Source organism: Drosophila erecta, unplaced genomic scaffold, assembly GCF_003286155.1.
Source record: "Drosophila erecta strain 14021-0224.00,06,07 unplaced genomic scaffold, DereRS2 tig00000092-arrow-pilon, whole genome shotgun sequence".
Lineage (NCBI taxonomy): Eukaryota > Metazoa > Arthropoda > Insecta > Diptera > Drosophilidae > Drosophila > Drosophila erecta.
Window position 1 is genome coordinate 11,719,601 of NW_020825207.1, and position 27,515 is coordinate 11,747,115.

The 27,515-nt window shown below is 42.5% G+C and overlaps 4 protein-coding genes and 1 long non-coding RNA gene across 9 annotated transcripts; 3 read left to right on the forward strand and 2 right to left on the reverse strand.

Moving 5' to 3' along the window:
• Nucleotides 1-146: 146 nt before the first annotated feature.
• Nucleotides 147-9,901, reverse strand: LOC6547818 (TWiK family of potassium channels protein 7). 2 transcript variants are annotated; one of them, XM_015156731.2, is made up of 4 exons: nt 9,080-9,901; nt 8,233-8,324; nt 8,015-8,171; nt 153-1,399 (listed from the first exon to the last, which is right to left on the reverse strand). In XM_015156731.2, the coding sequence occupies exons 1-4, from the start codon at nt 9,486-9,488 to the stop codon at nt 363-365; spliced, it is 1,695 nt and encodes a 564-aa protein (XP_015012217.1). In that variant the 5' UTR covers nt 9,489-9,901; the 3' UTR covers nt 153-362. The 2 variants fall into 2 exon arrangements, with proteins under 2 accessions (XP_001975005.1, XP_015012217.1); XM_001974969.3 differs by lacking the exons at nt 8,015-8,171; nt 8,233-8,324; nt 9,080-9,901 and adding exons at nt 1,685-1,842; nt 1,906-4,248 and having other exon boundaries at nt 147-1,399.
• Nucleotides 4,454-5,812, forward strand: LOC6547817 (probable H/ACA ribonucleoprotein complex subunit 1). The gene is made up of 3 exons (XM_001974968.3): nt 4,454-4,738; nt 5,072-5,446; nt 5,504-5,812. The coding sequence occupies exons 1-3, from the start codon at nt 4,555-4,557 to the stop codon at nt 5,644-5,646; spliced, it is 702 nt and encodes a 233-aa protein (XP_001975004.1). The 5' UTR covers nt 4,454-4,554; the 3' UTR covers nt 5,647-5,812.
• Nucleotides 8,086-8,606, forward strand: LOC113564285. Its single transcript, XR_003407874.1, has 2 exons — nt 8,086-8,161; nt 8,226-8,606. It is a non-coding gene; the product is annotated as an uncharacterized LOC113564285 (long non-coding RNA).
• A 1,063-nt stretch (nt 9,902-10,964) lies between the features above and the next one.
• LOC6547815 (rab GTPase-binding effector protein 1) lies at nt 10,965-13,674 on the forward strand. Its single transcript, XM_001974966.3, has 6 exons — nt 10,965-11,140; nt 11,201-11,736; nt 11,791-12,575; nt 12,639-12,774; nt 12,833-12,949; nt 13,013-13,674. The coding sequence occupies exons 1-6, from the start codon at nt 11,086-11,088 to the stop codon at nt 13,316-13,318; spliced, it is 1,935 nt and encodes a 644-aa protein (XP_001975002.1). The 5' UTR covers nt 10,965-11,085; the 3' UTR covers nt 13,319-13,674.
• A 72-nt stretch (nt 13,675-13,746) lies between these two features.
• On the reverse strand, nt 13,747-21,314 carry LOC6547814 (trehalase). 4 transcript variants are annotated; one of them, XR_003407953.1, is made up of 8 exons: nt 21,063-21,126; nt 17,401-17,594; nt 16,724-16,913; nt 15,781-16,659; nt 15,301-15,699; nt 14,581-15,220; nt 14,161-14,238; nt 13,747-14,086 (listed from the first exon to the last, which is right to left on the reverse strand). XR_003407953.1 is itself a non-coding variant. In XM_026981376.1 (8 exons), the coding sequence occupies exons 2-7, from the start codon at nt 17,553-17,555 to the stop codon at nt 14,162-14,164; spliced, it is 1,878 nt and encodes a 625-aa protein (XP_026837177.1). In that variant the 5' UTR covers nt 17,556-17,594; nt 21,198-21,314; the 3' UTR covers nt 13,798-14,086; nt 14,161. The 4 variants fall into 4 exon arrangements, 3 of the variants coding, with proteins under 3 accessions (XP_026837177.1, XP_001975001.3, XP_026837176.1); XM_026981376.1 differs by lacking the exon at nt 21,063-21,126 and adding an exon at nt 21,198-21,314 and having other exon boundaries at nt 13,798-14,086; nt 15,043-15,220; XM_001974965.3 differs by lacking the exon at nt 21,063-21,126 and adding an exon at nt 21,129-21,314 and having other exon boundaries at nt 13,798-14,086; nt 15,043-15,220.
• Between the last annotated feature and the right edge of the window lie 6,201 nt (nt 21,315-27,515).

The following is a 27,515-nucleotide window of genomic DNA, read 5'->3' on the forward strand; positions in this document are numbered from 1 at the left end:
CTTCTGATAATTGCATTCCGGATTGGGCACAATTCCGCGCGGATAACAGGATAATGGAATGTTGCGATATTATGTCAATTTATGATTTGTATTATTCAAAATACTAATAGCCACTTTTGTTAAAGGGAAATTAAAAACAGTCACTTGCGTTGTCAACTCGCGCGCTTTATTTCATTAACATTAGACTTATGCTACGATGATGTTGAGTAAAATTAAATAACAAATAAATGAATATAGAGTTTTTCGCAGAACAGCGTTCCGGTAAATTCGATTGAAATTGCCTTGTCATTTTTGGGGTTTCTTACACGTTAACTATGTCGGATTTTTGGGGCATCTTAGGTAGGTGAAAGATCCCAAGAATTCTAGAAAAACCTATGCTTTTTCTTCTTCTTGTTCTCCCCCTCCGCCGGCGGCTGGGGATCCACGGAAACCTGACGCCTGGGCAGCAGAGGTGGCGGAGTGACATTCCCATCTCCACCTGCATCTCCTCCAACTCCAATAGCATCCACTCCATTGGACGCGGGCGATAGAGGACGTGGTGCCCGCAGGATCGAGGTCAACGGTGGCACCGAGGAGTGGCCATTGCCATTCGCCTCCTGACCATCTTCCTCGATCCTGTCCAGTCGCGAACCATGCACCGAGGCCAGCTCGGAGGGAGTCTTCACCTGGGAGCCACCATCATCCCCAAGCTCGCTGGCCATGTTCATGCCAATGGTGGCGCCCACCTTAGCACTGGCCATTTTGAAGTGGTCGCTCAGCTTGATCTGCACCACGTTGATGAACATGGAGGTCAGGGCCAGGCCGAACATCAGATAGATCATGCTGACCATCACGTAAAAGGGATTACCGGGCACCAGGTCGCCGAAGCCAATTGTGGACATCGAGATGAACACGTAGTAGAAGGCATCCAAGGAGGTCCATTCGGGCTCCATAATTAGAAAGCCGAAGGATCCCAGGAGGATGTACGTAATGAGTAGCAGCGAGGCCACCGACACTGGCAAATTGAACTCGTCGTCCACCTCGAAGGTCTCTGGATAGGGCGATGTGGGTGTCTCCGGGTGCGAGGTGCCCACCGATCTTGCAGCCTCGGCGTCCGCCTGCGACTCCTCGTCGTTATCTGCGCCGGAGTTGCCAAAGAACATGCTCGGCCTGCGGATGGCCATGTCGTACATCGTGTTGATGCCTGTCATGGCGCTCCGGATCTGCTGTTGCTTCCGTATCCTGCGGCAGGAGCGGGTATAGTACATCCGTCGCACATACACCCACAGGAACTTGACGCAGCGCGTAAATAGCTTGCCCAGATCGGCCAGCACGATCAGGAACATGGGGATGCCGATGATGGCGTAGACGATGGTCAGGGATCGCCCCATGCCCGTCTTTGGAGTAATGTGGCCGTAACCTGGAAAGGAAAAGTAAGTTAAATAAGTAAAGGAGGTAAAGAAGGTGGAGTGATTAAATCTATTCTTTAAAATATTTACCTAAAATGGAAATTATCTAATATATGTACATCTTAAAAATAAAAACACAAGATAAAATGCTACAGTCGAGTTCCCCGGCTATCAGATACCCGTTTTAATATTTTTGAATTTCTCAACATCATACAAAAAAAAAAATTTTCTAAATTTGAATGCAGATTTTTAGATGTCTGATTAAGCACTTGTGGATGATTATTATATCCCAATACCTATGGTTGTAATTACGGTCCAACAGAAGATGAAGCAATTGACAAAGTTCCAAGACTTTTGGCCTGGATAACGGCGTAGCCCCAACTCGGCTAAGTTATTCAGTTCATCCTCGAAGCTGCGCAGCTTCTGGCGGGCAAGAGACTTCCAGTCCTCCTCTCTGGCAAAGATACAAATGAATCACTCACTGAACTGGGCCACCACTCTGGGTCGCTGGTACTACCTCATGTTGTGGCTGACGTCCCACAGCCTGTCTATGAAATCCCGCTTCACTTTGCGCACCTCGCACTTGTATATATTCTCCGAGGCTCCTTCCGTGTACCGGAACAGGAGTCCTCCGAATCCCAAGAGCATGGCCATGCAGATGATATAGGCAATGCACCTGTTGCGTAGCTGACGCAGTTCCTCCACCTTCTGAGGATAGTCCAGCTTGAGGCGTTTCCATTCATGACGGGCTTCTAGGCTTAGGTTGTACAGAAGACTCCTAGAAGCCAACTTCTCCGGCTGCAATTCTTTGGACAGATCTGTGACGTCATCGCCCTTTGCCTGAATCTTCTTCTTTCGCCTAAACAGATTTTTCAGCCGCTGCCAGAGAGTAACTTTGGGTTTCGCTTCTGAGATGAGTTCCTTTGGCAACAAGGATGGTTCCCCAAGGGACTTTGATGCTGTAACCGGCTCATTTAGAGTAGTTTCTTCAGGAAGGTCTTGAGGTGCCTGTTCTTTCCTTTCCAGGCTGCCCGATCGCTTCGGTCTAAGCGGACGCTCCAAACTGGAGCTGCGCTTCTGAGGCTTCTCCTCCTTATCAGCTAATCTCAAGCTGTGACTGCGTCGCACTCCCTCGGCCGTCAGAATTTGCTCCGCCAGGGCAGCCTCCGCTTTTGCCGCCCGCTCAGCTGCCTCCATGTACTTTTGCATCAACTCCGACTGCTGTTCTGCCTCCGAGATGCGGGGCTTTATCACCTCGCCTCTGGACTCGCCCACCTCCAAGTACTCGTGCTTCCGGATGATCTCCTCCCGTTGCTCCGGAGTCTTGGATCGACGCTGGGGTCTCACGGGCGACAGGGAGTTGTTGCGACTAACAGAGAGCCTTTCCGGTGGTTTTGGTTTTGGAGCTGGCGATACTGATGGAGGCGGTGGAGGTGCTCCGCGGATTGGGGCAGCCACAAAGCCCTGAGGAATCTTAGGTGCTCGGGACCGCGGTTGAGTTTCCTCCACCGCATCGGCATCAGAGGAGCTGAACTGGGTGGAGGACTCCTCGTAGCCGCTACTTCGATTGCGACCCCGAGTCTTGGGCGCCTCGTGCCGCTGCAGTCGTAGGCTGTGTATAAGGCGGCGACGTTCCTCCTCGTCCTGCGGCAGCTGGATGCGATCGCTGAGCTTCCGGTAGCTCTGCAGGAGACGCTTTCGCTCCTCGTTGTCCAGCTGCTGGCGATGACGCATCTTGTGCTCCCGCTTCTCGCGTTCGAAGAGCCGCTTCTCGGCGTCGAAACGTCGTCGTTCGTCCTCAAAGCGCTGCAGATTCTGCTCTAGTCTGCTAAGCGTATCCTGTGTCTGGCCGAGATTAGGAATGGCCCTCTGCTGCTGACTGCTGCTGCCGGTGGTCAGCTCACTCTCGCTGGACTCCTCTTTGTGCCGCGGCGAGGAAAGGCTGCGATGCTTGATCAGATGATTGGCATCCGGGCTACTCAGCTTCTCCGCCTCCCTTGGCTGCGATTGACTGCGCGCCGAGGAGCTGGCAAATGACTTGTCCCGCTTTCGTAGGATCTTGCTCTCGTGGGCGGAGAGGGAGCCGGGTGGTCTAATCTGCATGCGCACCATCTGGGGAGAGGGATCCGGCAGAGCATCTGGACTGGCATCATCCTGGGGCAGAAGCTCCCCAGTGACGGGCGTCTGCTCCCGGTGGCTGCGACCCAGGCGCCTCCGATGGCGCTGCTGCTGCCTGGCGTCCACTGGCTGCTCCATCTTGTCCAGCCGAAGTCGTGTGCTACTTTCGCGATCTATCTTTGTGCTCGTGCTCGTCATCTAGCCATCTATTAATCTATTTTTAACTACCCGACGAGGCGTTCATATTCCGTTTATGAAAATATGCCTCGGGTAATTATATCACTTTCGATTGCAGTTTCGTATTGCAAGTATTTTGAACTTTCTCAAACTTTAAAAGTATACCCTAGAATTTCAGAGAATTTTCTAAAATATTTTGCTATATTATTTATTTGCATATAGAAATGTATGTATACGCTTCTTTTGATGTCGCGACACGGTCTAATGGATTTAGCTTGTATTTCTCGCTACCTCGACCACAGCTGGCATCCAACTGCTCTCAGTAGTTGGAGAAAATTCAAATTTTCATTTTCAGTTTGGTTGTCTATATTTCTGGTAGATGTCTCAACAGCTGTTCGGATATGTGTGGCTATGTCACCTATATAAAATGCATCAGATGATGTGTGGGATTCTCTCTTGCATTGTGCTTCGTGTTCTCTTAGTGAATATGTAGTGCCAGGATTTTGTACGATATACCCATTTGGCTGAGTAAAATATATTTAATTAAACTATTTTTTAACATATGGCTTAAAAGCATTAAGACGTTTTAAAGAGATTTCCTAAGTAATTAACGTTTTTATAATTTGAGAGTGAAGGTTTATTTCTAATTTACTGAGTCGTTGAATTTAAATAGTTTTAATACCCTTATTGCCAAATACTTTCAAAAAGTGGGCCTCTTTCGTCAAGTGTGACCATATAGTAAGCAAATGTATATACTAAAACACATGGCCACAGCTATCGATAAAGAAATTTGAATTTCGTCCGTCTCTAAATATTTTGGTTAATCGAAACGCGCACGTGTTCTTGCGTTCAATATTAATAATATTTGAAAATGGGATTTGGTAAACCTCGTGGCGGCGGTGGCGGCGGCGGTAGAGGATTTGGAGGAGGCGGTGGCGGACGAGGATTTGGAGGAGGTGGTGGTGGACGCGGTGGCGGCGGCGGACGCGGAGGTGGCGGCGGATTCAACCGAGGAGGAGGTGGACGTGGTGGCGGCCGTGGAGCCTTCGATACTGGTAAGTGAATGGAATACGTCAACTATCTCTATAACTGCTCACCTGAACAGAACTGAACATAGCTTCACAACAGAAATCACTCAGTTAATACAGATTGTATGAATAGAACTACAAAAACCACGTTGTTCACTTATGTATATTTGAAATAGCCAAGCCGTTATAGCCTATAATCATGGGCTTTATACATATATATACAAACACTGCCAAAAAAAACACATCTGGAAGTGTCTATTAGGTATATGGTGTCTTAATTGCTTGCTACTTTCAGGCACATTGCCAAATGTTAATTTCCGTTGTTACTTTAATAGTTATTTCTTATTTCTTTCATTCTAGGACCACCGGAGAGAGTAATCCCCTTGGGCAACTATGTATACTCCTGCCAAAATGACCTTGTGTGCAAAGTTGATATTCAGGATGTTCCGTATTTCAACGCGCCCATTTTCCTCGAAAACAAGGAGCAAGTAGGCAAAATCGACGAAATCTTTGGTACAGTTCGGGACTACAGCGTGTCCATCAAGCTGTCGGAGAACGTCTACGCCAACAGCTTCAAGCCAAATCAGAAACTTTTTATCGACCCTGGAAAGCTGTTACCGATCGCCAGGTTCCTGCCGAAACCCCCACAACCAAAAGGCGCGAAGAAGGCCTTCACAAATAACCGTGGTGGAGGCGGCGGTGGATTTGGAGGTCGAGGTGGCGGCCGCGGAGGAGGTAAGCTAATGAAATAACTGTTTGCAACACAAAGGTCTAACTTATGTATCTCAACAGGTGGTCGCGGTGGTGGCGGCGGACGAGGTGGAGGCGGTTTCCGAGGAGGAGCTGGTCGCAATGGTGGAGGAGGAGGTGGCGGCGGCGGAGGCGGTTTTAACAGAGGAAGAGGAGGCGGCGGTGGTGGTCGGGGTCGGTGGTAGTTTTCAGTATCAGATCCTTATCAAAACATTTAAAGTGTACAATGACATTGTTGTACATGTCCAAATAGTTTTTAAGCAAAACCTCATCATTTGGGTATTGTTCGCTGACCAACCAATCGAATATTGTACCATAAATGATACTAAAATAAATTTCCTAAAAATTTACATCATGTTTAACTGAAAACTTTAAGTATTACATCCGGTAATAATTTGTACCATAGCATTTATTCTTAGAAAAGAAAAGTTTCTTGAACTGTAACTGAAGTGGATACATTTAGCCGAGAAATTGTCAGATATGTTATCAATTGTGGAGGCAGAGTTAATTAACAATGTTAACCATTTGCTCATTTTATAAGATTGTAGTTCTCACACTAATTACAGTTTATCACAAATGGCAAAAAGGTGAGATCATTCATACATAAATTTCAAGTGAGATGAAACTTTTAAAATTTATGGATAATATATGAGTAGAGTAAATAATTGGATCACTATCATCGTCTAGGATTCAGCGAATAATAATGTACCGACTTTATGGGAGAACCGCACTCATCCGAATTCCCTTGAAATTTTATGAATTCTTCGAGGTTTGTTTAAAATGCCAATAGTGTTTGGTATGGGGGTTTCCTTCCGTTCGATTCATGCATATAATTTGTTAAATTTGCAGCTGTTCTCGAGAGCAAGAAAATTTTTGTGTAATTACATGTGCCAAAAATCGAAAATAATTTCTTTTTGGCTTCTCATATTTTATCTTTATACCCAGTGACGTCATTATTGGCATAGAGCATTTCTCCACTTCCCAAATACGAATAAATAAATGTTTTGTATAATTTTCATCAGATACTTTCCGGAACCCCTTTAGATCCTCTCCCCTGAATCGTTGATGACGGATCGTATTCGCTTTTATGGAATTTCGCTGCGATTTTGTATTTGTTTATTCCCGGCAATTTCATTCAACATTTCCGAATTGCCTTCGAGATTTGTTTTCCATTTGGGCATGCACCATTTTATAAAATTGTCGGCCTTTGCCTCCAATCGTCCATTGAATGGTTTTAGTAAGCGTTATTTTAATCGCGGCAGCAACAGTTTTATGATACTCATGGGGATTATGAAGTGTTTGCCGGTTTATCGATCAGATCGAAATACTGTTTGCTTCGCACATAAATCAATAAAAACCAGTCATTAGAAAGATACATTTTTTGTATATCTTACAACTACTCACTCAAGTGATTAATCGGTAAATATTTTATGGTCTCATGGGTGAATTGTGTAATATTTTTGTGACATTTTGTGCTTAAAATTAGCCGCGCACTAAATATAGTGGCTTAAATATTCAGGTGAGTCACCGCAGACCTCCAAGCAGACTCTCGATTTCAAATTAAGTGCTAGATCATAAAATCCCATAGAGAAGTGCTCTTCAGGCGCTTGTTTTGTTTATATCTGTGCCAATTTTGACAAGTTGATTATATTGAATGCACTCAGCACAATTTGCCATCCTGTTTACAAGGCAGCAAATTGTGTCGTCGCATTGTGGCAGTAATTTGGCAATTTGTGTTAATTGCTTTTGCGTTGATGTGGGTGCAAAGTTTTCCACACTTGCGGATTTATTAGAATTTTCCACTTTTTGGCTGTTGGAACCTTGTCAAAAGTGGCGACAAACGGCCAGAATTTATTTACCAGAAATACTCTCGCCATATTTCCATTTATCTTACTGAAAGTTTAACAAGTCGGCGGGCGAAACATTAAATTTAGAACAAATCCAAAAAGCGATATAATCGCATAAGGGGGGCTATCAAGCCATTAACTAACCGCATCATGAATGTGAAACATAAATTCTTAAAAAATAACAATCGCTTAAATTATGATTAAATGCGCACCGAACAAATCGGTCGAATTCATTTCCATTTTCATGGCATGTTTATGGTCGTGAAGAGTCTTTTGCAATTAAAAGTGAAATGAAACAATTTCATCAAGAATGTGTAGAGCGATAATTCGGGAAAATTCTTTCTTAAGGTGAAATTGCGTTTCGTGAGCTATTTACAAGTCTCAATTGAGAAAAGTGACAGTATTCCAAAGAATTTCGAATACTCTTGAGAAATATTATAATTGTCTGCACGAGAAGAGACAAAAATTTGTTATCCCACAAATGCCGACGATCTCAAAAATATTTGAAACTATTTCCATCTTTTGTGTCACAAATTTCGTTGGCTTAACAATGAAGAAAACACAACATAAATAGACCGTCTTGCGTCCTAAGAAGTGATATGTGTATATGTATATCTTATCTGCGTGGGAGTCTTTGCACTGGCAATACACTTGGATGCCACCGAAACTCGGCAAGATGGAGGAGGAATCTTCTAGCTTAACTCACCTATGGTCGTGTAAATGGTTGCGGAGTAGACCATGGCATCCCAGAAGGACCAGGGATCCGTATTATCGACCATTCCAGTTCGCAACAGTGATTGTACCACCGTTGGATAGGAGTTCATTATGCGCAGCACCTGGCCCTCGAATTCAAGTTTGCTCAACTGAAAAAACCACAAAATTATTGATTATCTGACAGCAATATATATCCCTATTAGGTCTCACCGCGCTGAGATCATTGGAAACCCGATGCATTTCGTTAAAGAAATTCTTTTGCTGATCCTGCACCACCAGCTTTTCCTGATTTGCGTGACGAACTGAAAGGGAAAATGAGTTTTGTTTATTTGGCTATGCATTTAACACTTCACGTAGAACACAATGAATCAAAGGCCTTTGCTGCATCGAACTGAGAAGCTTTTCATTGGAGCGACCAGTCCGTGGAGAAGCCCCCGATGCGGGACTCCTCCATCCGCCCGTTAATCATCTGCAACTGGACGTCTTGGTTGTTTACCCGACATATTGCTCCCCTCGCAGATGTGATTCATCCAGAATAATAAAATTGGTGTATCTATGTACCTACACTGATAACAAAATTGTAATTTAGATATTTAAATTGATATCGAAAGCATTTAAGCCATAGAATATAAATCATTTTTACTCCAAATCGAATTCAAGCAAATTTTTCAAAGATTCAATTTTCAATTTCTTCAACATAATGAAATTTGAATTGAATACTATAATTATTGATTGTTTTTTTAAGTGTGCCATGGACTCGGATACTGAAATCAGTCGTCTGCCAAATTGATGGGGATGTTTTTACGATTACAATACAGCGCAGGTGTATTTATTTGAATGTCTGGAAACTGAACTGTTTACTATTTTCCAAACAATTGCCGAAGAGCTTGATAAGCAAACAATCCCATTCAGAGCACTTCATCATGCGTCTATCTTGAAAATCTTTACATTTTTGGCTGCATCTTAATGAATTTGTTTCTAGAGTAAAGCTAATGGAAGCCCCTTATCTACACGTAGTTGATAAGCGAATTGATCCATAGAAGCTGGATGTTCTCACCTTCGATTGTGCGGAATAGAACGGCACCACCGACGTTGTATAGGGCCAGGATGACGATTAGGAAGATGTGGGTGAACCACCGGCGCGACCACTTATACATGCCGAAGGTCATCTTCTCGCCGAAGCTCAAGCCCGACTTTGTGATATCGAGGAAGCCCTCGTAGCCCTTGGTCATGAAGTTCCCGTATCCGAAGGGATTGGCCATTGGTGGCCAGTAGGGGCCCTGTGTTCCATTGCCCGTGAAGTTCGTTTGCGCCGTATAGGGTGGCTGGGCGCTAGGTGGCATCGATGCCTGGCTCATTGCCGACCCACTGGTCAGGTTGTGGATATTGATCCTGGGCGGGCGGTTGGCCCTTCGGGAGGGCGGCGGAGTGCTGGGAATGGGTGTTATGCTCTGGGTTTGCGACATGGTCGTGGACTTGGTCTAACTGGGAATCTGTATGGATTCTCTTTCAAATTTTATCTCTAACTGATATTCACTAGAACTCAAAACATTGGGCACTTTATAGTCATTATTCAAGTTCCGTTCACATATATTTCGTGGCGGTAGTACTTATGTATATATTTGTATTATTTTTAAGTTTATAAGTAGAAATGCCGTCGCGATTCCAAGGCGCCGCGTATTTATTTCTTCGCGTACTTTTCCCGATGCTGGCTGTTCTTTTTTCCCGCTTCCGACCGCCTCGTTCCTGAATCCAATGCGAACTGAACAGACGCCAAATATTTTGGCCAACATCGCTACTGTTGTCGCTGGGCATAATGCTGTGGTATTTGTATCTCCGGCTGCCGACTATGACGACATCGAAAGTCATGAGCTCACAAGCCTCCCAACAGAACCAAGAAGAGCCAACCGATCTCAGCGTACACTGGCAAAAAAAAAATAATTTATGGAAAGCTTGAATATGATTATAATAATGTTATTGACTATAAGAAAGTTAACGATCGTTTCAAATTAACATGACTTACAGCGTATCAAGCACTTTATACCATTTAAATAAAATGTTTTCTATTAAATATCACAATTCTTTATCAGTGTACAACCATGGTAATTTTATAATTACAGACATACATGTGTGTTTGGGTCGCTTGCCGATGCCGAAATTCTGAAATCGAGTTTTGTTCTGGTTAACGCGTAGTTCTCTTATCTCAAATATGTAGTTTCTTTTATTGTTATATTTAAATATGATTTCTCATTAGCTTGGCCGGCATTAATGAAATAGACATTTTCCTCTCATAATTAATCAGCGTTTTCGATTTCTGGCGCTTAATAATTAGCATAAAATTAAAGATCGGATGGTATTAGTCATTCATGTCCGGCAGTCATTTACCTTTTCATAGAATTGTGTCTAATATTTTCTGTCGTTGTCACTTTGCTTACACGCAAATGGTGAAGCACTTTCTTGGAAATACTAAAGATATTGAATAATAAAGAAAATTGAACGAATAAAATGCATTTAATAAAGTTATACAAATTTTAAAAATGTTTGTATTATGTTTTTCTTTCTATTTATTTTCTTTACTCATTTGTTTTGTTTCTATTTTTAGTTTATAAGATAAAGGGAATGATAAGAAAACATTCTAGGAACATCTCCAGTAAGTGATTTAAAAGGACTCAGGGCGTATATATATTCAAAGTATATGCATATTAATGATTCTTAGTTCTATCTTAAAAACCGGTTTTTATAAAGTGTTATTTGTAGTGCTTATAATATTAAGTGTAGTAAAATTAGATGTCATTGGCAATCGAACATCATTTTCTATAAATAATAATATAATAAAGAATAACATATGCCCAAAAATATTTAATTTAAGCTTAGAAAAGATCGATTTCGAAAAATCTTTTTTAACCGCACTGCCAAATAATACTGAAGTATTAACTATCGGTATAACTCAAATATGGTAACACAGCAAGTAGTGTTGGAGAGCGCCAAAATGTATATGTTCTAATTGGTGCCCTCACATATGTATATATAAACTATTAAATTAGCCATCACACAATATAGAAAATGGAAGAAAACGAGACCCGATCGGAGGCCAGAGACCCCACGGACCTGGCCAATGGTAAGGCAGCAGCACTGGGTGCCCGCACAGCCGAGAATTAACCCAAAACTCCAACGGCAGGTGAGGATGACGCGACCAGCCAGCACAAACTCAGTCACCTGCAGAACGAAATGCGCAAAATGCAGAACGAGTTCAATACGCAGCGAGCGAAGATGCGGGAGCTGTACATCCAGAAGGAGGCGGAGGTCAGCCAAAGCCAGCAGGAGCGGCGGCAGCTGCAGGCGGAGCTGGACGAGCTGAAGACGCACCTAATGGTGGCGGACCTGAAGTCGCAGAACGAACTGCAGCTGAGGGACCTCAAGGCACAGGAAGAGATCTCGTCGTTGCAGCAGCTGGTGCAGGACACCATTGAGGAGTCCGCCCACTACAAAGGCGAGCAGGAAAGGCTCAGGCTTGAGTTGGCGAAGTACCAGCAGACGCAGATGCTGGCTCAACAACCACAGGCCGAGTCATCTGGCGGAATAGCGCCGCAGGTGTTGAATCAGGTCAAGAAGACACTAGGTTCTGTGCGCAAACTGGGCACCGACTCCCTGAACAGCAGTTTTCAGCAGGACGAGGACATCCGCGCATCCAGCAAGGGCAATGGCAAGCAATACGTATGTATCTGTGACTGATTTTTCTATTATCAAATTAATTGAGCCTTTTGACAGGCTCCTGAGGAGGCGGAGATGATGCACTCAATCGTCGAGCAGCTTCAGGAAGAAATGAAGGCCCTGAAAGTGAAACTGCGCGAACAGGACGAGCAACTGCAGGCCAAGTCGGCGTCCGATGAATCCGCACTGCACAAGTCCACGTCCATGGACGTCGCCGAGAGCGCATGCGAGTCGTGCAGCTCGGCAGAAAAGAAGACCGAAGAGCTGAGTGCGCATATAAACAAACAACAGAAACAGGTGGATCTGCTGCAAAAGCAGCTGGTGGAATCACGGGAGACTTTGGTCAAGGAGGCGGCGCTGCGCAAGGATCTGGAGGACCAGTGGCAAGAAAAGCGGGAAGCCCACAAAAGCGAAGTACAAAGCCTGCGTGACCAGGCCAAAACTAACGAGCAGCGACTGCTGGACATGCAGCAAAAGTTTCTCGAGACCAAGGACGAGGTCATTAAGCAGATCCAACGCGTCTCCGACGACCGAGAGCGGGTCAACAAGCAACTGGAGACGTTGCAAGCGGACAACGACTTTTTGTCCGGGCGCTATTTGGCTACGTCCGAGGAGATCGACAACCAATATATCAATCTGCCCAACACGGTCGACGAGCTTCACGTGCTAATATTGCGACAACAAAGCGAACTGATCCAAGCACGTGTCAGCAGCGAGTACGAGCGACAGAAGTGCACTAGCACTGAAGATGAGATTCAGATCTTGCGGGCCCAGCTGGAGGAGAGCAACAACGAAAGGCGGGCCTACAAGCGCAAAATGCAACTAGATATTAAGTCACTGCAGTAAGTTACAGCCTCTGTCGAGGGTGGTTTACACTTTGGCTCACGTTTTAAATGACTTCCCAGGGATCGGGTGACGGAGCACTTGGTCACGGTACAAGCGCACGAGACTAGCAAAACCCAACTGGAGCGCAAAGAGGCTGAGCTAAATAAACAGCTCTCCGAGAGTCGCGTGGAAATTATTGAGCTGCAGGAGGCCAATGTAAGTTGTCATATTTAGTTGTCACAATAGCATCCTTCTTAACCAGATTACATTATAGGAAAAGTATGCCAAGACAAATGCGGACTACAAGACGAAGATAAAAACACTGCAGGAGGAACTGTCCACTATGGAGACAGTTCAAAAGGACTTTGTCAAACTATCTCAAACTCTTCAGGTGAGTGCGATATAAAAATGTATGGTTTATTCACTTAATTAATTACATTGTGTTGTGCCGCAGATGTCGTTGGAGGAGCTGCGGCATGCCGATACGGAGGTGCGCTGGCAGGACGACGATGATGTGAACAACTGTCCCACGTGCAATGCCTATTTCACGGTCATGGTGCGCAAAATCCATTGCCGGCACTGCGGCCACATCTACTGCGATAAGTGTCTAACGAAAACGGTGCCATCTGGACCACGGAAGCGAGTGGCCCGAGTCTGTGATATCTGTCACACGCTGCTCACGCCAAACACCGCACCCTACTTTAGTCAGGGACAGCCGCCACAGCAGCAGCAAGGCCAGCAGCAGCAGCAGTCCAACTAGGTGTTTGGGCTCCAAGCCCAAGTGATTGTGTATTTTGTGTGAAGTACGATTACGATTAGTTGGTATCTCCTTGAACTCTATTGCTCTTTTTCTGTGCTCCGATACTGCGATTACGATCCGAGGTCCAACCTTTCCAATGCCGCTCTGCGTCGCGCGTGTCATTTCCACTTTCCATTTGCCAATGTCTATTTCCGATTTTGCAGTACCTTATTTTGGCTCTATATAACGTAAGCGATGAGTTGTCTATGTTAGCTTTTTTCGTAGGTAAGTTTTCATAACTGAATTTAACTCAAAGCAAATATACAAATAAAAAACAAATAATGTTTGTTGTTTGTCGCCGCGCACCTCTATTTGAACCAACTTTGCCTGCAATAGAGTTATCAATCTAATGAATTGAGTGGTTTAATTGAAAGGCAAGCCATGCAACATTAAATTTGTGTTCTTGTTTATTTAAAAATGCTAAGAAAAGAGTTTGTAAATTATTGTTAACAATTGTATTTGTGTCTTCATTTGGTTGCGAGGAGCTAGGATAGGTAATTTATGTATAGGTAATTTCTAGATATTAAAACGTAATAACAATGTCGGGCATGCCCATTTAAATTCAGTATATACAACTCTCACTTCAACTACCAAATAATGATAAACTAATACTGCAATCTCCACACTCAACGAAAAACGTTAACAACTACAGACTCAACACACGCACACACACGGAGGGGGAATCACATCACTTGGGAAGCAATTACGAGTTGTTTTGGCACAGAGTGTCTGCGGAAGAGATAGAAAAGTTATTTGCCAATTAGCCTGTCGCCGATGATAGATTTCCATCCGATTACCCTTACCTCACCATAGAACACGACCTGCTATCACAGCAACTATAGTCACAGCTGCCACGCCTATGATGCCCATCACACGAGTAGCTGAATTGGAAGAGCAGAGTGCACAGATTAGTACGTATAGATGGCAGTGGGTAAATCAAAAGCGTAGGAAACTGCTGGCCGGAATTTGAAATCATGCATTTTCAGGAAGTTTAGTAGGGCATTTGAGCAGTTTCCTGTAAGCGTCGTATTTATGCATGCTAGTTAAGCCAGGATTGAATATGGGTTTAGTTTTTAATGGTGAATATTTGTGGAACAAACACCATGGGTCAGTCTGTTATAGGTAGTGTGCTCTGGATATGGTGCTTGGTGGTTACTCTAAACATTGCCTTGACATTCACAAACACAAATCAACCACATACAATGACCCAATTGGACACTTACTCGTGAATCCTCAATTGAGAGCGTTCTTTGCGATTTTTGCTTAAATTTGGACAAGTCACACGAGTGTGCAAACGTGGACTGGACGCGGCTTACATGGACAACAGACAGTACACAGATGCTCGACGAATGGCGGACGTCAGATCTTGATTCCTGGCGGTGCTGTAACTGTGGTGCTGTGGTTCATGGTGTTTGGCTCGTGATGTCGATGGTTGTACAGATACAGATATAGGTTATAGACAGCGCTTTTATAGGTATAGACTTTGCGCTGAGCGAGAGAGAGCATTTTCTTAGACTAAGGATGAGCAATTGATGAGCGCTTCTGGATGGAGGCTTATAATGTACAAATATCTAAATACAAGTTTCGAAAAAGCTTTGGCTTCGAGCCTGTGATGATGCTGACGATGATGTCTGATGGATTGCGTTTTGGCCTGGCTACAGATTCTTTCTACTGCGGCTCTTCACCTGCTGCGCCGCCTCCGCTGCCTCCGGCGCTTCCACCGCCTCCACCGGATCCACCGGTTGAAATGTCGCGCCCGTGCTTGCTCAGCCACTCGATGATCACACCGTTGGACCAACCGAATCCAGTCTGTACTTCGTACTCCCCACCGCCGCCTCCAACTCCGAACTCATTGGCGTTGTACTACAAATACAGATCCAGTCAATCATCATTATAATAATAATTGAGTAAGAAATAAGTAGAACTCTAAACTCCAAACTTACCTTCTCGTACATGTGCCTGTCCTTGGTAAACGCCGCGAAGTTTGTCTTCACCCACCTGGTGGCCCACTTCAGTGACATATTCTTGGCCTCGGCGGTGTTCAGGTTGTTCAGGCCCTCGACCAGGATGTACTGCATCGGAGCCCACGCATTGGGGGCATCCCACTGTTCTCCGGTGTAGCTTAACGTGTTGGGAACTCCACCTGGGTATTTGTCCAGCTCGTTCTTCTCAATATAGGCCAAAACAGAAGCTGAGATTTTTTCGGTTTCCGAAATGTTGAAGGCCTTCACCCACAGTGGAGATAGATTGGTGGGCGTATAGTAATCGCGCGGCTTCTGGTTTATCATATCGTAGTCCAACCAGACACCGGCCTCCTCATTCCACAAAACTTCTTGGATACCCTGTAGTGTGATGAGGACCAATAAGCATCTTCATCTATCACTATTTCCACCACTTGTGGTGGTGTGTATAATGCCTCTTACCTGCAGGAGTTTCTCGGCCTTGGTCTCGTACTCGGTGACCTTCTTGGTGTTGCCAGCTTTGGAGTGGAACTCGGCAATCAACTTGGCGTTCCAGTAGAGATAGGCATTGAGATCGACGGGCACAATTGAGGTGGTACTCAGGGCGGTAAGGTTTCCGTCATTGGTTCCATTCGGCGAGATGAACCAGCGCGAGCTAAAGTCCATTCCCGATTCGGCGCCTGCCTTAAGTTCACTGTAATGCAGTTCCTTGGCCTCATCAGTGGGGAACTCCTCGCCGGTCTCCACATCCTCTCGATAGGATTCTGGTCGCGGGCCGGAAGATGAATCGCGGTACACACACAATATGTGATTCTTCACTGTGACATTGTGATTGTTCACAAAGAACTCGAACTCGTGCTCCAATGTGTCCAAGGCATCAATGGCGAACTTGTCATTGTTGGTGAAGTCCACGTACGACTTGACCATTCCAGTTAGAAGTGGAGGCTGGGAGCGACCATGGTAGTAGACCCGACCGCCGTTGGGAATAAAACCGAAACGATTCACAATGGACAAGAAGTTCTCAATCATTCCGCGCGCGGTGTCAAACATCTGGCTGTAGAGGAGTCCACGGATGATCCAGTAGGAGTCCCAGTAGTAGAACTCAATGAAACGACCGCCGGGCACGATCACTGGATTGGGCACGGGAATGATCGAGTAGTACTCGGGATTCTTTGACACTTCGTCCTTCATTTTGCGTCCCAAGTCCTTCCAAATGCTATTCAGCTCCACGCCCCATTGCTTAAGATCTGGGTCGGAGATCAAATCCAGGAAGCTGGGATTCTCCTTCCAGTCGGTTGGTGTCCATTTCTCAAGCTCCGTGCCCGGTGCACTGAAGTATTCCTGTAAATGGATTGGCACTGTTCAGTTTCTGCAACAGATTGGCTTCCCATCCTCTTGGACTTACATCGACAAACTTCTTGAGATCCTCACTGCTGGGCGTCTGATTCTTGGCCTCCATCATAGCATTAAAGTCTGCTAGTGTCTTGTCGGGCGAATTGTTCAGCTTCATGTCCACAAAGGTTTTCGAGTCCGCAAACAGTTTAGGAACGGCTGTTTGGATGGTGTGCAACAGATTGCCCTCGCAGTAGATTTTACTGGAAAATACAACAATTATTTGTAAATATATATGCAAGTTACAAGTCAGTCAACAGGAAATATCTTTATCACATTGAATATGAAACAATTTGAGAAATAATTTCTTTGTAAAGTAAAATTTATTTGCCCAGCCTGAGCCGAAAAAATCCCGGATAAGGCTTACGTAAGTCAGAGCATAAAAGCGACTTATTCCCATACCCATACAATACACACGCTGACGGCACTAATTAGTGCAAATAATTCTCGAGTTAAATGGATATTAAACCGCTCCAGCGCGAGTATCCAGGTGGTGCTGGTTAGGCGAACACCTGTCCAAAGCATCGATGAATCGTATCTGCTGATCAGATACGGCTAAAGCTAATGCACGAATAGCCAACACGTCACGTTTGTGCCGCCGTGAAAGGAAAGCACTCAAGCTGAAAACCTCGACGATGCGACGATGCGACGATTGGCGACCAGAGTGCGGAAGTCATTCGGGTAACTTACCAGCTGGCGAATGGATCCTGTGCCTCCTCCTCGGCGGGAATGGAATTGTCAAAGTCTGTGGTCAGATCGAGTAGGCTGTAGGACTTGGCCTGGGACAAGGCCACCAGGCAACTCCAGCTCACGAGGAGCAGGCTGACAGTCGGTAACTTGAACATCCTTTCACTGGACCGACGCTAATGAAACGATCTTTCAATCTGCGTGAATGAAAATACGAATTCTTGCTGAGGCTGCTGATGGACGTAGCTGTTATCCTTTGGCGCACAGGATATGCTCGCGATCCCTGAACGCAAACTGAACACAAGCACAACCAACGCCAGTCAGCGCAAGAATACTTCTAACTGTTCCGCTCGATTCCATTTTTATACAACTAATTTAATCTACATACGAATGGGACGGAGAGTGCGATCGGCAACCGAACGATCTTCGGGCGGGGGCAAGGTGATTTCTTGGATCCAAGTCATCGGATCCGATGGGACGGCGTGGGGCGGCTGGTCGGGTCGTTCGATCGACGGTCGGGTTGCGCTTTGGGGGCGCGTTTGGTCTATTTTTAAAAGCGTCAAAGTGGCCCAAACGTAATTGTCGGGTTCACCTGCTCCAAGTCTCGTGAACATACCATATACATGCACATATGTATAGTCAGCCATTCATTGGTCGGCATAGTGGTATCGGTACTAAGTGCCTTGGTAATTACACACATAGAGTTTCCCGGTGGCAAGGGGCATTCGACTGGGTTTTTGGCACACCCATAATTTGCATATCGTTAACTGATGGATGAATATTCATGGCGCTGAGCCTTCGAATATCTATATTCATAACTATAACACCCATATAAAGTGGCACCCGCATCCCTTTACAATTTGTAGTTATATATCCCATATAAATGAACATTATTTCATTTCAGGCTTCATTTGCTTGAGGAAGTCCCCAATGTAATGCCAAATGGTTACTGATAATACGAAGTTTGGGGAAGTTAGGCCTAGTTTAAATGCTAATACGTAATGCTCCACTTACGATAAGAAGGTGGAACATTTTCTTTGAACTCAACTAGCCAGTTATCCAGAAATTTAATGAGTAGAGCCCGATATCTCTGCGATTTGCATTGCAGTGCGGTTTAATCGTGCTGAACCTGATTTGAGGTCACTGAAGAATAGTGACATTCGGCTGCGTTTTATTTATATCCATCAAGCTGATACATTTTCAAGACTATAATTAGAGTGGGTTGTGTGTTAGTGACACGTGTGTCTGGCCCCAAATAATGGACCGGAATTGCGACGTTTTGCACGAATTTCACTCTGCGTAGTGTGGACATAACGAGTCTTAATTGAACTGATTTGCTGAATAAGGATTGCTTTCGAGAGATTAACGAATGGATATACATATGTGGAAATTTGAGGCGCAGAAAGAGGGTTATGTGATGGGATTGGAAAACTTGAGCGGTGCTTAGAGATCTATTATCGGAAGTCAGTTGAACTCAAACGGCTAAGGCCACCATAGTGCACAACATACGATGTACTCGTATGTACGTATTTTATGGAACATCAAGTGTATGATGAATTATCCCAGTCCGATGATATAACCCCTCTATGACTCGGAAAACAAAGGGAGCTCAAATACGCGAAACAATTGTGTAATTTAAATTGAGCCTTACGGGAATGAGAACCAGAAAGAGAACGATACCCCGAGAATTCCATTGTTTAGATCTTTCTGTGACGACAGCAACTAGCAGGTGCGACTAAATCATGGATCTAATACGTCACAAGTTGTTAACATTTATGATTCCATTAGCGAAGTTATTCAGCATTTATGAGTTGTCTTACTAATTACACTTCTTCAAGACACAGTCCATTGAGTTTTATTTTTAACTTTCTAGTTCCGCTCTGCGTACGTAACAAATATTTGATGTATGGTTATTTGGATAATATTTTAGATAACCATGGGTGACAAATAGCAGGCTATACAGTTGGCCCTATGTGTCAGGCATTCGAAAACATTATTGTACCAACATCTAAGCGGGCTTTGGATTTCCCCCGACTTCCGATTCCGCATTACTCGATATCACATAATTCCGACTCAATTTCATATAAATCATAAAGATGCAACGCAAGACCCCAAAAAAGATGCGTGAACTGAATAACTAACTTTTATGAATGGTATAATTTGTATATAGACTTGTACAAATCTTCATTGTCGTCATCGATGGAAGCGATAAGTGCTTCGAGTGACGTCTTTGTGTAAATACAATGCCCACAGTTGAACTGGGCTTCCGAATTTTGAACTGGGCTCAAACACAAAACTTTGCCAAATTCATTCAAGGACGAAGTTAATCGTTATGTGGGGCATTCAACGTGTTCGTATAATTGCCGTTTAATTTAATCGCTCAACTAGCTATTATTAAGCACGGTCCGTTTGTTGGCTTAGCCGAAATTCTAACAAATGCCTGATAGGTTCAGATGACATGTTTAAAACCGCGATGAAAACGTAGAAACACATACAAAAACTGGAAATGTCATTAGGAAGCCTGCATCAGGTTGAATTAATTTGTTTTGGATTTTGTGCGATTCGGTTTGACTAAACTTTCAACTACCGATCCAAAGACCTTCGAAAGGTTATTGAATCGTGAAAAGGTTTGCAGTTGGCTGCAAAAAATAGTTATAATAACATAGTTATTTTACCTAGCAAATTAAATAAATAAGTTATCAATAAAAGATTGATATTAGGTGGCTCAAGTACTGCGTTTTAATCTTAATCAAATAAAGCCAAATTTGACCTAGTAACTTAATAAGCCACTGGAGCCTTAATCTTCAATCTTAAGTGGGCAATAAAGGTTTATCGATTGCTCATAAGCTTGAAGGCATTGAACTTAATCTCAAAGATTACATAAATATTCGTTATCATGGGCATTGTTTATTGCATTGATATTGAAAATAGATCTTGAAGTAATCTTCTGATGGAATTTCACTTGAAATACTGCGACATTCGGGGCTCTTTATCGCCTTCAAGCTCTTCAACTTAAATCATTTTCACCATATATACTTTGCCACAGTAAACTTGATCTTGGACAAGTTCAGTGGTACTGATAAATAACTGATTACTTTCCAGGAGTAACCAGATTCAAGTGCTTATACTTGTATGTATTTTTCAACTTAGAAAAACCATAAAGAAATTAATATTGATATTGATAAGATTAAACAGGTTTAACAACAGAAAGTACATCTTCCAGTTTGGCAGGATCAGCTTATTTTAGGTATTCAATCTTTTCCTAATGAAATTCGCAGCTTAAATTAGGTGCAATTCATTTTTAAAGAAAAAAGTGGTTTTGGCAGTGAAAAAACGAGACCTGAAGCGGTGATACTAGACACCCGTTTATATTCTATTCAGTGTAAGATTTCAGTCCGCAAGTCCATTTAAATGCTAAGTACCCGGTGACCACAGATCACTGACACCGCAAGTCAGTGAGTAAAAAATACGCGAAACCACGTTTTCAACGCTATAAAGCTCAGGGAAAATATCAGCAGATATCAGGGAAAATGTCAGCGACCACAACAATTTGTATTGAAAATTATAATTTAATTGCTTTTGTATGTTCAGTTTGCGGGTTTTGTTTTTTGTTTTCTTCTCTCTGCTGCCGAGAGTTTCAGGCCAATTTAAATTCACCAAATTACAATTGTTTTTAGAGGTATTTTTTCAGTTTGAGATTAATTTTCAGCTTGTTTTCGCATTTCACACACTTTTATTATTGGCAATTTGATGAGCTGCCTACGAGTTTTTATAACTCGCTCACTATCTGCGTTCTGCACCTGATTACTATATATGCGCGCTTTATATACACTTTCGTTCCTAATCAAAAGCGGTGCTTTATCGCTATAAAGCCCCTGCGATGTTGAGCGTTTGAAGGCAACGATCCGACTGCCTCGATCCAAGTGATGGAGATTAAGATTTAAATAAGATTTTTGCAAAAATCTGACCGAAACAGAGTTACCCAGTGTTCCCTTTGGTAAAAACAGGCAATTTAAACTGCGTTTTCTGTTCGTCTTCTTACTTGTGAATGATAGTTAAAAAGATTTATTGATGCGTAAACTGTCACATTTTCATTGATTGATTGATGGCGCGGAAAGAAAATTATGCAATTGGCGAAGCACTAGGACGTATTTGTTTTAATGTGGAAAATTTGTTATAATTTGGCGTGACACGGACATCGTAAATACTTTGCCCTGATTTTCTAAAATCTCAAAAATGAGGCGATAAGATAGAATCGCCATGAAATGAATTGACGTGGTATTTAACACCCTCTTATTTATCACTAACTTATGATCGTTGCCAAAAACGATTATAAATCATTTTTGATTTGGAAAAGAGATTATTATCTCATTATTGAGATTGGCCGGAAGTTGGCTTTAGAACAAATAAGTACTGTTATCTAAAAGTGGTTTCACTTTTGAATTTTTTTACTAAGCACATAATTTAGTAAATTGCAAAACACTGTCATTACTAATTATTCACCGTTTTTTGGTTATTATTTGCAATTTTGAGCTACTTATCTTTTAATACGCATTTTACTCATAGGAGTGAGTGCATTCGAGAATTTCAAAATACTACAGATTAACTGCTTGCTAATTTTAAATCTGTGCACAGGAATGTGTGAACTTCCTATTTTTTACTTGCCTATATAAGGTTCAAATGTAAAATTGAGAATTTTTGAGCAAGGCTGACTTTTGTGCATTGAATATTTTCAGTAAGGATGAGAGGCCCCCCATTTTCGCTCTATCTGGCTACAACGAACGACTATCTTTCAGACAATCTTGCCTCACCTGAGCCTGTGTGTCACATACTGACTTAGTTTCTTAGAAGCACAATGGAGTCCCTGGAAGTGGGGAAATCGGGACAGACACTTGATGATATGCATGACAAGCTGAGTGTGTACTAAGATCAGAAACCAAACGGTTCCAGAGGGGTATCTGTCTCATTTGATGGCTTGTCAGTCTGTCTGTTGTTGTCTGGGCTGATAAGAAAAGCGGCTGATTATGGATTAATTTGCGATTTAGCTGGGCTACAGAGCTCCCTGTGGCAGCTATAAACGTGACTGTCGTTATTGCTCAACAGCTGGCTACAATCGGAACTTAACGGGTTAATCCGTTTCACATTACGTATACGACGTGGACACACCGCCAAACAACGACCAATCGCAAATCAGCTCTACACAGTAAGGTGAATCTAACTGAGTTCGTGACAACAAATGGTAACAAATGCCAGTTACGTTTGCTTTGGAAGGCAATCTGTTAATATTAATAGCTCCTAAATTTGCTCTTTGAATAATTTGAATCGTTGCGGTTTCGTTGAATTTCTAGAACTACTTCTAGATTCTAATATTTATGGAAGTCTTTGTAATAGATAAGCCTTCACATTGTGGCTGAACTAATTGCGAATGAGTGCAAATAAATCAGGGCTTAGTTTTCTCCCATTTAACTAAATTTAAAATAACTTAGATCGATGGGGAATCACATTTTATAGATAATAAATTTCCATGTTATTGTACATGAAATTGCACAGCCTTTTAAGATATTGAGGCACATTGGTTTCTATTTTTCTTAATCGATACTAAGCATGACCATTTTAAGTAGAGCTAGGCTATGTCAACTAAGTATTACATTTAGAAACGTTCATTGAATTCCATTTCTGTATATTTGACCTGCCGCTACAAATATTTGTATTTGTATACATTCGTTCTACATTGAAAATCACTCATACGATACTTACACGAAAAGTTATTTATTGAGTAACGAAGTAGGCTGCACTTTTGTGCTCCCCCAAAAGTATGCTACGAAACGAAAGAGGCGGCTAGTAGATAAGCACTCTCAAAAGGAGGGGCTCGTTGTTCTGATTGATAAGCCTGAGTGGAGAACTGATAACACATTATAACGGTCGGACTTCTTTTAGCGCCAGGTGTGTGTGTCCTTGAGATCGCACAACGTGTACTTTAGTCGCGTTTTTCAAAGTGTATGCACCAGTTGCAGTTCTCTGCCACTGAAATTCCAAAGGTGGTCCGGAACAAGGTCGTATGTGACTATGTGACGACACGTGCTTAACTGCTTGGGCTACTTGTGGATGTATTTAGCTTTTAATGTCACTGGAAATGCCTATGGATATTTCAATTGTGACACGAAACATATTTAATATTACCCTTGTTTAAGGTTATTTCTGCATAGTTCTCAGTTTATGAATAGTTTGGCTTGTGGAATTTTAATAGTAACGATCCGAGAATATTTACGATCTCATCGAACAGCGACACTTGTGAACACAAGAAAAACAAAACAAAAGCAAAATCGAAGGTGCTAATGACGGAGTTCGTATACCCTTATGTGATACATATGTACCTGTGAAGTTTTCACAAATTGTATATATTAGATAAGGAGCTCACATTGAGTATTGTTTAACACTTCTATTTCATTTCCACCTACATATTAGGTAAAGTACTTTTAATTAGAATTCTTGAATTTCAAACATACAATGATATCAATAAAGCAAAAATTTTATCAACAGTAAGTGATATTGTTCATCTGTGATAGGCGTAGTTTTCGGAACCTAAATTCCCAAGAAAGATATTTTATTGCTGACAATATTATGAATGCAATACACAAACGACTCTTCAAAAGTATGGCTTTAATATTGGCAATCAATGTAGTGACTTCGATAATTTTGGATTAATTTAATCTTATCTAAATATTGATGTTTCCTAGCGAAATATGATAAATGACGATACATTGTTCTATGTTGGAGAAAAACTCAAAAATAAAAGTGCTATTGCTAATTGCAGAAGCACATGATATTTTGGCTCGCCGGCAGATTTGCAAACGTAAGCGTGCGTGAGAAGAAAACAGCAAACAAAACCGAGTGGCATTGGCACCGAAAGGCAAAATAGCGTTGGTCTAAAATAAAACTATTCACTATATGCGGCTATATATACGAGCGTTTGGCACTTTGGCGAGACATTTGCCAAATATGCGGCGGGCAGAAAAGTGAAAGCGGGTAGCTAGACAACAGATGTCTGAAGTTGGCAAGTGCACGGTGCACAATCTGCACAGTTATGCAACACACAATCGATCAGAACAATTTGTTCAGGCAAACTCACCCATTTCCGTTCATTTTGTGATTGCTTGATGGATTCGCTGGAGCGGCCATGTTGCGACAAAGAATGTTGTTTCCTGATGTCGCAAAATATCTTGAGATTCTTGGAAGGTTGCGCGCGGACAGCGGAGATTTCAGTTTAACTAAAATGTTTTGTTTATTCTTGCCACTTGTTTATCACGTCAATATGCGTTGTTTGCGTTTATCACTCGGTTCGATCACTGCCGTATTATTATTAGTATTTCTCTTCACCGTCGCCTGGTTGCTTCTTTTGCCTACGAGCAGCGCCACGAGACTAATCACGTCCGTGCAACTTACGGTTGTTAAATAGTTTTCGCTCAGCGAATTTCGCGCTTTTCGCTCTGGTTCTCACATCAGAAACTTGGATAGCAGCAGCGCAAAGAGCGACCGCATTGTATTATACACTTTTATCGGAGAGATATACACTGTCAGGACAAAGGGTTGCAATCATAACCCACCAAATGAAATCCTTCGATCACACGTCGAAACAATCAGGCCGAAAATTCGAAATAATAGAATGGTTAGTTCATGATTGAATCACAATTCATTATAATCAATATTTAATATGCAAAACATATCTGATTAAATAAGTATTTTTGAAAAGGATTTTATACAAGAAGAAAATGAACTGTGATTACAAAATATGTTATTTTCAATGACTGCAATAACTATGGAATCAAAACAAGTGAAACATACTTTAAAACATTTTGATAAACAAAACATATTTTGATAGAATTTTCCAACACAGATGATTCATTTAGTTAATGATAAAATTCAAAAGCACTTTGTGTTTAAGATTGAACTTGTTGGAAGCGTAATCTTTCGGAGGAATTGATTTTCTCTTTCATAAAATACCCTTTGGACTCTCCTATTCAAGTATTTTGTTGCATACTTCTCTGCAAAATTCCAATCACTATGAATAATTATTGATTCAAAGTTATATATCGTGAATATTCCATAATTTTTTGTCAGTGTAGAAGTGTGTTGACAGCTGTTGCCGAACGTGCTTGGGACGTCAGAAAAAGCGCAAGAGCGAACCTCGTTTCTCTGGTTTCTCTGGTCTGATAAAACGCACACGCACACAAAGGCATAACATTTTGGGGAGAGAGTATTATTTAGATCGTTCTTAGAGCGTGTGGTATGTGCGTCAACCGGTACATTTTCTCTATCCTCTCTTTCTCTCTCTCCCTCTCACACGCACACTTCCTCGTTTTGCGAACTTTGTCCACGACGTATTGTACACCCCCTCCCCCATTTAACGCACCCCTTTCCTTCTTCCCCTAATGCAATTTGCAGTTGCATTGGAAATTTAACGTGTTGACAGTAAAATTGGCGACAGAGTAAACAAACTGTTTAGTAACCTAACATAGATTCGTTTGATGGATATGTTTTCAGCATATGTATTGAGTCAGTTCCAAGGTGCCCTTGCCAATTATCGAATATGTGAGTGTATAACTTTCCGCCTCCCTTTTTCTGCCAGACAAACCGGTTCCGAAAATTATGCCATTCTACTAGTCTGTACACAACACAGAGACTGCCAAGTTTCGCCAAACAACAGCACGTTTTCATCTCGAAATACCAACGACCTTCGCTTGTGACCTCTGGGCAACCACTTGTGAACACACACATTTACCTCTGGATATACACAGCAAAAGCCAGACAAAAGATAAGCATTACTAATCGAAAGAAGAACAACTCCATTGACGATCGAGCGATTTACGCACAAGTTATATTTAAATATCAAAGGGTTCCGAAGTCATATCAATCGCAATAAATTCTCAATTACGTTTGTACATTTTCTCTTTGCCTGTTTTAAGATCGAGAGAGCACCGCAAAAACCAGACTTTTTACATTTCACAGACAAAAAAAAATTTAACACACACACACTGGCGCATGAGCCAAGTACATAAGTATGGGGGCTCGTCGGGCACACACACACATACGAATGTTTATATTGGTTTATTTTTATGTTTTCAGCTGATTTGGTTTGGGCCAGTTGGACGATTTCATAAGAACTAAACATTTTTCACGTGGCTCAACGGGGCGTATACGCGATAAGTCAATCTGACGCTATCTCTGCTCGCATTTATGCACTTTTCCTTTCGTTTACGATGCGATCTTAACCCATTATAAACAGTTAACGTGTGTCTATGGATAATATAACCCACTTTAAAAAAGTAGAATATTACAAAACATCTTAATACTGCTAAAAATAAGTCCTTTTCGACTCGGGTTACTGCGAAGTTGATTGCCCTAGGCCACTTAACTCTCAATTGGCTGTTGACACTTGCGAAAAAGTCCGGTAGGCGGGTACTGAGACCCAATTGGATCCAATTGACCCCCTCAACCAGATTTACATTTGTCTCTGGATCTGTCGCAAAGTCGCCAGCGGAAATGTTAATTGAATCGAGTTAATTTATTTCACCAATGAAAATATCTCTTAATTGAATGGCAAGCATGACAACTCATGGCCCAGCATTCCAGAGGTCACTGTGTTATGCAAACTGAGCAATAAAACTAAATGGGAAATTGTAAACAGATTTAACTTGTTTCGCCAGCTTATCTGTGCAGTGTAAATAAATGTTGGGGGCTCGTCAATGGAAAAAGTGCACTCTGTTTAGAAGATATCTGAAAGATTAGATATAAATGATGAAATATTTTGTGAAAGCCATTGGTTCTCTGCCACGGCATACATTCATTAAGGTTAAACTGCTGTCTGCCTCCATCATAGGACAAACTACACAGATGTTTTTCCTTAGATCCTAACACTGCACTTCAGTTTGAGTAAATACTTCGACTTAAGTTAAACCTTTAAGTACTTAACTTATGTAGCAATCTTGAACCCATTCTCTATGAATCCAGATGAACTGAACGTGAAACCTCAAGCCCTTTTGGTGAAATGATCTAGTACTACACCAAAAGTTAACAACAAATGGCACCCTTTCATGAGCAGTGCATTGTTTGTTTACTCG